The following is a 13,578-nucleotide window of genomic DNA, read 5'->3' as shown; positions in this document are numbered from 1 at the left end:
AAGTCCTCACCTGGCATATCCCGTATGTTAATCCATCCTGTTCTCAGGCTGCACAGACCGTCATTTTACAAGAACTGCGAGTTTCACTGTCAGTTTTGGGTGGGGAACACGTGATGCTGGCAGGTGGGATGAGGGGCAAAGGGGGGTCAGGCCTGCTCTGCACTGCTCCAGGGGGGTGGTCAGTAGTCAGGAGAATGGATGCTTAGGGTGGGATGGACAAGAGAGGAAGATAAAACCCCATGGCCCAGGGGATTTGAGCAGGATTTGAGACTAATATTGATGGCAGTATAATATTTGCGTCAGCTGCTTTTTTTTCTGTGATCCTTTCATTATGTTTTGAGACTTTGTACGCTTTATTGGCATTACTGTGGCATCCTTGTTTCCCATCCCTTTTCAGAAAGGTCGAAATCAGCAACTTTCTGAAGTCTTAAACCTGCATTTTTTTAAAAGATGAACTGCCTGTTCAGAATGACCCTTCTGCTGAGGGGCTCAACAGCCAGGATTAAATTTGGCAAATTTTGAATATCTACAGAAGTTTCAAGTTATATGGTCGGTGTATCTGGGTTCCAAACTGTTACGCACTTTACCATACAAAGCCATAGAGTGAAGCCTAAAAACAGTTAAGAGTTTTTCAAAGCTTCAGTATGTGGAAATAGGACAAATTAAAATTTGGTGATTTTATAGTTAGTATGATTAAGTTCTGTGACACATAGAACATACCAAATTCTGTTGAGCTCCTTAATTAGCTGAGCTCCTTAAATTGAGGCAAGCAGTGTGACCGTTCTAGCATGTGCATGGTCCTTTTGTATTCTCTTAAGTGGCCAGGATGCAGGATGGTGTACTTGTTCCACCTGAACAGGAGGAAGAACATTTTCTCTAAAGATTAGTGCATACCAGTAATGATATTTTTGTCTTAGAGCTCCTAGAATTTTGTTCATGACATTTAATTACTTTCTTGCACTTTTTTTCATCAAACATTTAAACTTTTAAAACTATTTCATTCAAATCTTGTGAGATTAACTTTTGTTCTGAAACAGTTTTGAAAGCATAGTTCTATAAATGTAGATGATCTGGCTTGTCAGTGCTTTTTAAACTTTTTTGATTATCTTCCCTTATATTTTACCTTTCCTTCTTGCTGCTCTTCCACAGAGCAGGCAAAATCTCTGTCCCATCAGATTTAGTCCCTTTAGTTTCCTCAAGAGTAAATTTGCTGGAAGTTGTAAAGCTGGCCTAAAGCCTCACAGCTTTTTTCTTTCTCCATTTCTCCCCTTTCTGGATTCCTGCTGCCAGCTCACTGTATTTTTTTGTTGTCAGGAATGCCTGAACTAACAAACATTTTCCCCTTCCTTAGTCTCTTATATTCCAATAGCTGCCTGTGTCCTTCCTTGCTACCCCCTTCCTTCACCTTCAGCTTTATAACGGGTACCAGAAGAGAGGAAATTTATTAGTAATATCCAGACAAAAACTGTAGAGAGGCACAAAGACTACTTAGCACAAAATGGAAATTTCACGTTGTTGCATATGATAATTTGTTACAAAATTATTATACTTAATAAGTGCATTTGCTGGAATATGAAGGAGCATGGTACAGCTTGTGCTATAGATGGGAATTCCTTTAAGATAATTGAAGATGTTTTCTAAAGGTGTTATGTTTCTTTGTGTTCTGAATAATTGATAAGGTTTCATCGACTTTCTTCTGTGCTCTCAGGCTCCAGGTCACAGTCACATACTGGCTGTCAGTTTCGCAGTGCATTTGTTTGGTAGTTCCAGCTTGAAAGAGCTCCTGTTGTGCTCAGGCTGGAGTTGGCAGTGAAGATCATGATTTGTGCTGGCATAACTGTCTGTGGATCTGCCTTAGAAACAGGATTATTTCATTTTGTGAAGTCTAGTTTACTGTTAGTGGAGATGAGGGCACAGCCTGCTGCAATTTGTGAGCTTGCAGGAGTGGTCAGAGGTACATGCAAAGCCCTTAAGCTGCCACAGCTGCTGAAAATCTTATATGGAACTGCTGCCTAACTTGTTTATCAGTTAAAAATACTTTTAAGATCCCATCCTTTTCGTTCTGTTGTTAAATAATTAGAGTTGTGGAAATCATCTTATATTGGATACTTTTTGTTCTTTCTGTCTGTCTGTGTGCAGTCTAACATGAGTCACGTCCTTCTTCACTCCCTCTGCCTTGCTAATACGTGAAGTACAACATTTTCCACTTTCTCATTTGTACTTCTACACCTCTCTTGTTCTCAGACAGAAACTGTTGTCACTTGGACACATTCACAAAATGCTGCTCTATCAGTCCTCCCCTGGTGACCTGTTTTCAGTGCTCTCCTTGTGATATTTGCACTTGCCATTTCCATTTACCCTAAAAAAAGGGGTGATCTAGTAATTTATTAAAAAAAACAAAAGGACACAGACACATTAATTGTCCTTTTTCTCTTAGGATTGTACATTTACCTGGTATTTCAATCCATTCTAATTTTTACTTTTTTATAACGGTAGAAAAAGGAATGGATTTTTTAAGAGCATCAGTACTTTAATTCCTTTAATCCTTTGTTGTTTTTCCTCTCCATCTGCCAAATCATAACAAGATAAAGGCTTTTAGAGATATGCTCTTTTATACTGTCACCATGACAGATAGTAGTAGCAGGGTTGCAATTATCAGTATTGCAAATAGGAGAGGTTATATTGCTGTAGCACATGCTTCTCACTGATCAACTTGTTTTCACAAATTCCTGTGCTTTTCAGCTGGGGCTTCTGGATTCCTAAAATTTCTAAAATGAAGGCACTTAGTGAAATGTCAGGTGGACTTTAGTTTCTAATTCTGTTCTCTGATAGAATTTCTTAGATTCTCTTGACTATTTAGATACTTTTGGAGTTTTCTTTTACAGGTTTAGCAACACTGCTTTTGGAAGAGAATCTTTAAGGTAGGATAATAAATTCTAGGGCTTATAGGCAATCTGTACTTAAAAAAAACCCAAACAACCCTCCAGCCTAATGTTCATGCAGCAAATTTCAGTGTTTTAGTTTGGCAGCTAACAGAGAATGAAACAGCATGTTTTTCAGAGAGTGGCTTGGGTTGGAAGGGACCTTAAGATCATCTCGTTCCAAGCTCTCTGCCAAAGGCAGGGACACCTCCCACTGGACCAGGTTGCTCCAACCTGGCCATTTTGTTGGTCATACATGTATTGTTCTGAAATGTCTGTGGATAATTTAGTGGTTTTTAATATCTGTTTAATAGTCTAATAAAAGCTTTTAGAAGTATGATAATTTCTTTATGTCTAACGGACTGCAAAAATGACATTAATATCAGTCATTGCACTAACAATCTCTCTGTGCTCAAATACCATGTATTTCTTTAGCCGTGCTGATTAGTACATTCTAGTTTCAATGGCTGTTTTCTGTTCAAGTCATAGATGCTTTTATTTCCAGCTCTTCAGAGTCCCATGAAAAACATGTGCCAAAATGGTGCTATTTGCTTAAGATACGTGATTCTTTCCTTATTTGTGTGCATGTGTTTATGCACAGCAATTTTTTAAATTGATCTGGAGAAGGAGGTCTGCCTTCATAGTCTGAATGTCTGGAATAGAGTCAAGAAAAGATGAAAAGGGAGACTTCCCAGGAAATTAAATACTTGTGAATTGCAGTCTTTTTGGTTTTTTTAGTAATGCCTTCGTTAATTTCCTAGATTATGAATTTGATTTTTCAGAGCAAGGAAGAGATTTTTGTCAGTTGAAAACATTTTCTTAATTGCAATTGTTATCCAGATGGGTTGGGGAAATGGTTAGCTCAGTGCATTTTTATATTTTGTAATCATTGCTTAAGCGTTGTTTTATTCTCAGGGTCTCTTTTTTTTTCACCTGTTCTTATCTTTACTGTTCCACACAGGACTCACTAGTCAGTTTTGCATAAGAATGTCAAAAACCATAAATAAAAATCTTGATTGGATGCTAATTCACTTTCTCTTTTCTAATACCCCACAATTTACAAGTGGTTTTTGTCCACTCTCCCTCTTTCTCTTTGTTATTCTTCTGACCACAAATAGGTAAGCAGCGTTTACTTCCAAACTGGGGCATCTGGTGATAATTAATCTTATCTAGAATCTGCTTCTCAGTGGAATCTAATTAGATTTGTCTTTAGGCAGTTGGTTCCTCTTCCTTCAATTTGTAATGTTACTGTTTGAAAAATTTTTTGAGTGCATGTTCTCCAGGTGCTTGTTTTAATCTCGCAGAGTCATATATGTCAGTCTCTCCCATTTAAACAAATACTGGACAGTTCATATTCTTTTTTGGGATGAAATAGAAGGAAAAGTGAATTGTATTCATTATTCTGAATAGATATGTCTGCTAGTTTTTTCATCTTTTTCCTTTCACCATTTTATTTTCAATGGAAGATGAAGTTCTCTGAGGGATGCATCTGCTTTTAAGAAGCATATCAAAGACCATTAAGCACCCGTACTGTGTAACTGTTTCAAAGTACCAGTTGTACTCACACTAATGATGCCATTAATTTGCTGAGTTGTTGTTAGTCTGAGAGTTTTATCACAAATTCTCAGATTAAAAATAAATTGCAGAACTAGTGTGTTTGTCCTTGAATAGTGGTGAAATCGAGTAGCTGTACACATATATTCATGTTTTAACAGGAACATGTTCATACAGGAGGAACCTTTTTCATGTTTTGATCAGCTGTGCAGCAACAGTAATGGATATTGCTGAATTCAGTCAGGGGTTGAGGTGAAGTTCGCTGTGTGGCACAGGTTACTGCATCAGGTGTAAGCTTTCCATTCAGACAGGAAAGGCTGGTGTGGCTGTAAGGGATGAGGCAGGTGTGAACCACCTCAGCAGTATCTGCCTGGATGAACAGATGACTTTAAAAGTTGCTCAGAAAGACAGGAACTGTCCTCACTCTATTGGGTGTTCCTTGTCAACATTTACAGAGAGCAATTTTCCTCCCTTCACATTGATTTGATCATTTAGCAAAAGCCATCTTAGCTTGTTTATACTGTTCTTTTAAATGCTCTCTTAAAACCTTGGAAGCTAATCTTTGGTTACCAGATTTCCAGCTTTCTTTGGCAGAACCTGCCCAATTTAATTCTCAGCCAATAAAAAACCACCTTAGTAAATTGAAAATTGGGAGGGAAAGGGATTTCATGGAAAAATGGATCACTTTTATCACTGAATGAAGTTGGACTCTCAAGCCTGCTGAGGGGATGAACCCTGCTTCATACTTTGGATCCAGATTCCTGTTTTGTCTTGACAATTCTTTGAGCTTGTAAACAGAATCTGTTGATAACACTGGTGATGGCCAGAGCCCAGTTGCTATAGAACAGTGTTGTCTCCATGGGAATTAGCAAACAGGCAGACATCTCCGAGGCTGTATAATGCTCTGGCTGCTCTTCTCTGCTTTGTATGAGTGGTTGCTGGCATGAGGTTATGAGGATGTGAAATTTGTGGTTGTTCTTTTGATTAAAGTGACGTGTATAGACTTTCCAATGAGTGATCAAAGGGAGGGAGACCAAAATATTTCAGAACTCAGAGCACAGAAACTTGCCCAAAGGAAGAAATGAACACAAATAGAAAATTTAATAAATATTACAAATCTGCCAAATGAGCAATTATAAAAGTACTAATAAATATATTTTTAAGCTTACTATAATGAAGAAAGATGCTGACATGGAACAGAAGGGAATTTGCTCTGATTTAAAGTCTTTTATTTTCTAAAGCAAAAAGGATCAGTAGACAGGGAGGAATTTTCCTCACACTGAATGTTACAATGAAAGGAATCCAAAATTTCAGGCACATAATCACAAGTTTTTGTAATGTAGTGAGTTTATGTACATCTGCTTAGCACCAGTCACTGACTGTGTGCCTAATTTTAGGTTTAAGCTTACACTTTGCCATTTGGCATAAACTTGATATGTACATGCTGAGTAGCTTAACTGACATCTGGTGATTTTTTAAAGAGAAAGAGTATGATTATGGGTACAAGAGAAAACCATTAGATTTAATTACTGCAGCACCAATTCTAGTAATGGATCATCCAAGTGAGATAGTTGCTTTCCTCCGAACAAAAGTTCCTGCAATTTTGTACTGTGTGATTTAAAAAGTTGGACTTCGCAGTACCAAGGCTTTAAAACAAGAGTAGTGAAAGTAAGATTTTTAAAAATGTGGAGAAACATTCCAACAGAAGCTGGGCGAGATGATTTCTAGGATGGTAATTTCCTATAGAAAACCCAAATATTTTGTAGTTAAATAGTTTCCAGTTAAGACAGTATAGAGCTAGGATCATCTTACTTTTATTAGGGACATATATCATGGGTACATTTTAGGAACCTAACTGATCACTCATGTTTATACAGTAACTTAATGATGAACGTTTAAGATATTTGACTTGAGACTGGAAAAGTCAACTTTACTGAATTTTAGTATGTGATTTTACAGGGGCGTGGCAAATGACCAACTTGTTTTGAAACTTTGGTCCTGTTACAGGTTTGCAAATCCATTTCTTTAAAATTCAGATGTTGTCACTATGATCAGCAATGTACTAGAATTAAAGAAGTAAATTAATATGTATTTTCTGTTTTGTATAGGGTGCAAAATTTGGACATTCAATGGGATTAAATCAGGCTCCGCCCCCACGTTCTTCTGCTCGAAGATCATTTGGAAGATCTAAGCGCTTTAGTATTACTCGCTCTCTGGATGACCTGGAGGTAATTAACTTTCACTTAAAATTTAGAAGTGAGTCTTAGAGAGCTTACACTAGATAAAGCTGATAATTGCTGGAAGAAAGTTAGTAATATATTAGTGTAATAAAGTTACTTACTATCATATGATATTTTTGTGAGGGGAGTACAGATTTGAGGTATCAACCTGTCTTTTTCAATATTTGTTTAATAGGTTACATTGGTGCCAGCAGTGTCCATTCTTTCTGTGCGGAATTCTGACTTTATTTTTCCTATCACACTTGGTCCTGTGTAAATACAAACAATACACTTTTGCTGATCAAAATGTTCATAATGTCTTAGAAATGAATGTATCATGATACATAGAAAAATCAAATGTTCATCATATTCTGGTTTTGTTTGTTTGATGCTATTTTACATCTGGTGTAACATCAGCTGATGCCTGGCTCTGAGTGGCCAAACCATATTGGTTTTGGTGAAAACAAGGAATGAAAAGCCATCCTCCTGTTCTGCTGTAGGAGCCACCTGTAGGCATATGGCTTCATTATATTTTCTCTCCTAGCGTGCCTCCTCAGGAAAACCTGACCCACAGTGATGTGAAGCTGAATGGACAAATTCTTCCCTAACCCCTTTACTGTGCTTATTTGGAGGAAGGCTGGTGACTGGGGAGAAACAAATTCTGTGCAGAGCTCTTGGCACAAGAGCCATGGAATACATATTATATACCACTCTTCAGCATGGGAGGGAATGTGGCACACTGAGCCCTCAAAATGGGAAGGAGGTGTTTAAAAAGCATTTGAGATGGGAGGAGGAAAGAAGGAGACACTCTGAGTTTTCTGCTGTGGGAAAATGTAGGAAGAATGGCATTTCAGTGACTCTGAACTAAAGGAGAAGGGAGCTCAGTGCAGTGGATTTTTGGGGAGCAGAATATATGGAGGAACTTCTGGCATGCTTAGGGAATGCAGGTAGGAACTGTAATTATTTATTTTTCAGATGTTTTTAGATTTTTCTGTTTTTCATAGTGGTCTATTTCTATGTTGTCTGAAGTTTTTAAGTGTCTTGCTTTTTTTTCTAGTCAGAGGAAATACTTTTGCATTTCTTTGCACTCATAACTTTAATACAGTAATAAGTAAGTGCATAAATTAAACACAACAAGAACTTCTGGATAAAGGGGTTTGGGAACCATCCAACAACATCTTTCTTAATCAGCAAATGGTGATTTTTCTAAACTGAAAAAGCTTGTTGCTATATATTACCAGTTTTGACAGAATTTCTGGTTGCAGTAAGAGTGAATTCTCTCAGAATACCAAAGAGTCTAGTGCCAGTAATTCACATGCAGCAGGAAAAACATGGTTCATTCCACCGTCTTCTACATGGAAATTTCCTGCAGGTTTTTTGCACATCTTGTGTTTTGAGTGTTTTAAACATCAAGAATAAAATGTAATTTCTGTTGTTGGAGCTGTTTTACATTGCATAAATATTCATTAAAATTGGCACTTGGAATTTTCCATTAATTTTGGAAAGATACCATAGTTACTGGCCTAAAAAGCTCTTTTTTCTCTCATTATGTCCTAGTTGGTACTGGTTACTGTATGTAAACAGAGTAGCACCAACAGGAGGGATTAAGAGTCGATCTGTGTCCCAACATCCTCATTGTTACTGCAGTTACTTTGGAAGGGGAAACTTTCATTCTAGGTCACAATATGAATTGGACAAAGGAATGGTCTGTATTAAAATCTGTATCTGGATGAGTGCCCTTACTACATGTAGCTATGTGGGTGTGGACTGTTCTCTGTACAACTGCTTCTTTTCACTTTGAAATCTTTTTTTCACTCTGCGTGCTGTAAGAGAATGAACTCCTAGATATCCCATCCACCAGGAGAAACAGCAATCCAGAGGAGAATTTCAAAAGCTTTGTATGTCAAAATAAAAATGGTGTTGGGGTATTTTAATTTTGGCTCAAACTTTAACACTGCTGCTTCAGCACTTGTCCCAAGTACTCTTACACTAAGTGTAGTAGAACACAATATTGTTAGTACATGTTTAGTTTATTTCAGGCCATCTATTTAGGGTTGCTGGAAGAGGAAATAACAATAGCAGGAAATTCTTAGAGACTCCACCTTTGGAATAATGACCATGAACATATTGTATAGGCTACTTGCTTGCTTTTGTGTTCTTTCCAGTTATCTTAGCAGAATGGATAAGGTAATAATCCAAACATGAAACTTGGAAGTTAATATGCTTCTCTGAGCTTGTGGGTTTGCTTCCTGCTGGCATCCACAATCTTCTAAATTGAGCAGTGTAAGTAGGTTCCATGGAGTTTCTTTTATGGGCATTTGCTGAACAGTGTTCATTGCTTACATGTCTAAAAAGGCTGTATTTGGATTTTTTATTGAAGTACGAACAGTGTGTGAAGTACCAGCTGTCCGTGTTGCCGACTGCTGCCATAAGGTGGCGTGATTTCTTTGAAATTTGTTATTTATTTATTTTTAAAAAGATCTGTCCAAGAATACAGCATATTAATAGATACTTTAATAAATAAAAACATGATTTCACCAGAAAAATGTCATTTTTATTTTAAATTGTTAGATTACGTCTGGCTATACATGCACAGACAGAATTCTTACAAGGTTAGAACTAATGGTAGAGTTGCCTCTCCTTAAGCATTTTCTTCTTACCTGCAGAAGCTGTATTACACATAGAAAAAAACAGACAAGTTTTTAGGATTAATATCTAGGTGCTGTTTTTAATAATAGAACTAGTATACAAGATTATTTTAAATATGCAGAGATCAAAATGGGGTGAGAGTGAAAAATTAATGGTGCAGTTATGCTGTAATTGTGGTAGGAAAAATGTCTCACAAAACAGAAAATGCACAATTTTATTTCTGAACTGTGGAAATTGTGCTTGTTCACAGCAGGGCTGATTGTGATTAATTATCCTGTAAATTGAATTCAGAAAATGAGCATGTCTAGTATGTGCCTCAGTCATGCTCTTTTCACAAGAAAGGTATTTAGAAATTTTTCTTTATTAAATTATAAGAAATCTGGTTTTGTTAAGAACAGATTTATCTTTTATGTAGTAATAAATTTTCCTATGTGAATAATTTGTTGTTATGAAATAGTGTCCACTAACAACCATGTTAACATTCTGTGATTTGCACCACAGTTTTACTTTTTAGCATATTTACTGGTTCATATTTTCAAGGTGTAACTTAAGCTACAAGGACCTTATGATTATTTAATATTTGGCTGAATGAGAGGGCATGATCCTATTCTTCTTCCCACTTTTCTTCCCTGTAGGTGAATGCCACTACTCTCATTCTCTTGCACAATTCAGTTCTGGAAAAGATGTTTATAAATTTATAAACACATTAAAGGTGTCTCTGTGAGACCGCAGACAGTAGAACACTGCCTATGTAAAAATTTACCTTAGCCACAATAATTGGAATTCTTTTACTCATCAACAGTTTTGGAAACAGATTCCATAACACTTTCAACTGTAGCCCATTCCACTTACCTTTTAATTTTTCTTGAAGTCTGTAAAAATGGGGGAACCTTGCAGTATTTTCTTGAAGACAAAAAAATTAGGTTCCTCCTCACCAAGAGGAACATTCAAACCTGTTTTTTCCTGAAAATCATTTTGGTACTTGTACTTTTGGTATTTCTCTGTGGTTAAAAATAGGGCAGAGTAGTATAAAGAGAGATATAATCTCTTAGGGAAACAAGTGTCAAGTTCTTTAAGTATTCTTAAATAATCATTTAATGCAGAGAAATTTTTTAACTTAAAGATGATTTAATTCTTTTAACTAAGTATCAGGACAAGAAAAGATGGCTGTTGCAACTCTTCTTGTTCTCATCCTGTTTCAGAAACCTTAAAACTATATTGTATAGGATAAACATCATTTGTTCTATCAAATTTCTAGAGTTTAGTAATGTTTTCAAAGTTGGAATGTATCATGTATTCTTTTTAAAAAGCAGTGTGAGGACTTTTGTTAGAATGTTCCATCTTAATTATAACCATTAACAATGTAGTATTATTAGGTGTTATTATCGATAATAATGCTTGATTTTTTTTCTGTTTTGTTAATTCTACTGAATCAACTTCTTTTTGCATTTCATCTGCAAATTGAAAGCATACAACACATCTCTTTGGTATGAGGTTTTTATACTAATGAATGACATGTCTCTGCTGGATATTAGCTTTGGCATCTGTGGGTGGCAAAACCCCCTAAATGCTCATTTGACTTAATAAGGAGTTTTTAAGTGGGTACCTGTTTTTGTTTGACTGATTTAAATAATCAGACAAAGCTTACACAGGGAGATAATAGCTTCTATTAGACCAGCTAGTAGGAAAATCAGACAAGAAGATCTAAACATGCCCCAAACTTTTCCCACCCTCTCATATGATCTAATAAAAAGTATTAACTCTCTCTGCAGAGGTTGCTTTACTGATGTTCTTAGATCATCACCATGGCCACGACATCACCACTATGGCGAGTATAAGTACATGATTTAAGTCAAGAGGCCTCTTGCTTCTCAGCTTATAATAGTGAATTTAAAATTTGAAAAGAATGTATAGTGTTGTCTTAGATTTCACCAATTTGTTAAAGCTATGAAAACTTGCTGTGGGCTGCCAGTATATATGTGTTCCACTGTGTACCCCCTTTAGGTATTGTATCTTTAGCAATATTTTGTCCTAATTTTTATCTAAGATATAACCAATCAATAGGCAGTTTTTCTGTCAGCTTTCATGAAAGTGGGGGAAAGGCCAGTTGTGAAAAAACAGTGCACACATGAGAAAATCTCCATTTTTGTATGTAAAAGGCAGTACTGTATTTTTAGCGTGCTGATAATGAGTTCTTAAAGGCTTAATCCAGTCTCATATATGGATATTCTGAAGTCTGACACTGAGCAGCCCCTGATGCTGCTGTGTTGGAAGCCTCATGGATCTGTGCCCACAGATGAGGTTCTTGTTCCTCTTATCCCTTTGCACCAGGGGTCAGCTTCTGGAACAGTGAGAGGTGTGCTTAGTGATTTCAGAGTCTCTTGCTATGCTGGCTCAAACTGTCTTGCTGAACCATGATATCTAGATTTAAATAGTGTAAATTAGTCATGACATTACACATTGATGTTTTTACCTTGAATTACTGATGTGGTCACGGAGCTGATCAGTAAGACATTGAAAGCATCCTGGGGTTTGTGCCAGGCATTCTTCTGCTCTGTTCAGACCCTGGGCTGGTACAGTCCTGGCTGGAGTTGTTCACCTGCTGGGCTGCACAGTGGCCACCCACCTGTGCTGGTAAGTGAAACACTGCCAGGACACGGGGGCAGGCAGGGGATTGCACTGTCCGGACTGTCACACTGTCCAGCAGCATCCTTTGGTTTCACATTTAGATCTCCAGACTGCCCTATTAAGAATTTTAGACTCTCCAGCCTTCTCTAGAGGATCATCTTCAGGCTTTTACTTTGGCATGTGGGATCTTACCAGGTACTTTAGTTATATCTGTTGTTACTCTTTGAAGAAGGAAACATCATGCTAGTAGTATACATTTCATTGTTCTTCACAGATTGTACACCAGCATTACTGTTAAGCTTTTGCTGGTATTTTATACTATACCATAACTTTTAAAAGATTGTCAGTACCTCAAGTTTACATTTATAGTCTTTTTTATGGAAGGTTCTTGTGCTCCTCACAGTGTTTTGTAAAGTATCTGACAAAGCTGGGTTGGTCAACAGATGAGCAGTTGTGTGCAACCTCTTTATTGTGAATTTGAGATACTTATTTCTAGATACAATCCAGAGTGAAACTGATTTTTTTCCCCAGACACTGAGAATAATGGGATTTATTTTCTGTTACTGCAATTGGTAAAATGACTGTCCTTCAGTAATGCTACTTTTTTACTCTTTTCTCCTACTTTTGGGTTATTTTCTTCAGATTCTGGAGGAATTTGCCATGTAAATTTGCATGTAAAAAGCAGAGTAGTCAGAGAATGTGCTGAGAGCTGGATCTCATCTCTACTTTTTTTTGAGGTGCATATGGCAGTGCTCATCACGGCAGTGCTCACCCCATGCTGTGGTGCTTGAGAAGAAACCAACAGTGTTGCCTAGGATGGATTCCGTAGGGAATTAGGTCCCCATATGTGCAAAGGCAGTTGGCAGTATATGGAGAAATTTCTTTTTGAGGAGGCAATCAATAGACTGTCTGACCCTGCCACTCATGTGCTGTCCAATCCTTACTGCCTCCAGGCTTGGCTCTCCAACGCAAGCCCATTTCTGTCACAGAACCAGAGACACGATATGTGCTTTCAGGGACTAGAGACAAACTTGTATTCTATATAAATTAATCTCCTTGTAGTAGCCAGTACTGCCATTCTTAAGATGTGTGATTAAAGGGACACAGATGAATTCACAGGCTGTAAATACCTCTGCAGTTCATGGAACTACAACGATCAGCCAGGGTGAGCAAATTCAAGTAACCATCTGAAGCTACAGAGGGGTTGTATTCCTTAGATCAGCACTACAAGGTCCTGGGCTTTGGCATTTTTTGGTTCTGGTTTCCTTGAGCAGTGACAGAACAGTCCATGCTCACACAAGTGGAGTTCTTGGTTGGTTGGCAACCTCTCAGGGGTGTCTTTCTCCCTAACCTAGCATTTTTCTAAAATTGGGCTTACTCTCTTTGAACTGAAACTGTTCCATCTTCTGGGTCTGAGGCATGTGACATTATGGCAGAATAATGCTACTATTACTGCACTGGGGTCTGTTTCTAAAATGCAGAATTATTTGCTGCTTAAGGCTGATCCTTGCTGCAGTTTCTTATATTACATTTGTTGATTCAAGGGCGTCTTTTAAGGCTCCTCCCAAGAAGGTGAGCAGTGAGGTGAAGTTACTCCAGGTAATAAG

At 37.4% G+C, this 13,578-nt stretch overlaps 1 protein-coding gene across 6 annotated transcripts in view; it reads left to right on the top strand.

Moving 5' to 3' along the window:
• RGS12 (regulator of G protein signaling 12) overlaps positions 1-13,578 on the top strand; it is a 91,328-nt gene that overhangs the window by 15,046 nt on the left and 62,704 nt on the right. For 5 of the 6 annotated variants that reach the window (XM_042053766.1, XM_042053775.1, XM_042053768.1 and 2 more), the window contains exon 3: positions 6,584-6,703. In XM_042053766.1, coding sequence (XP_041909700.1) covers positions 6,584-6,703 — 120 coding nt within the window. Of the gene's footprint in view, positions 1-6,583; positions 6,704-7,490; positions 7,642-13,578 lie in introns of those variants that run through there. The other variant, XM_042053774.1, reaches the window with a different exon arrangement.

This window comes from Corvus kubaryi, unplaced genomic scaffold (assembly GCF_017639235.1).
Source record: "Corvus kubaryi isolate FWS band 111438036 unplaced genomic scaffold, C.kubaryi_AGA036_p1.0 split1-131, whole genome shotgun sequence".
Classification (NCBI taxonomy): Eukaryota; Metazoa; Chordata; class Aves; order Passeriformes; family Corvidae; genus Corvus; species Corvus kubaryi.
Note: the sequence above shows the minus strand (reverse complement) of the source record. Positions and strands in the feature narration are given on the sequence as shown.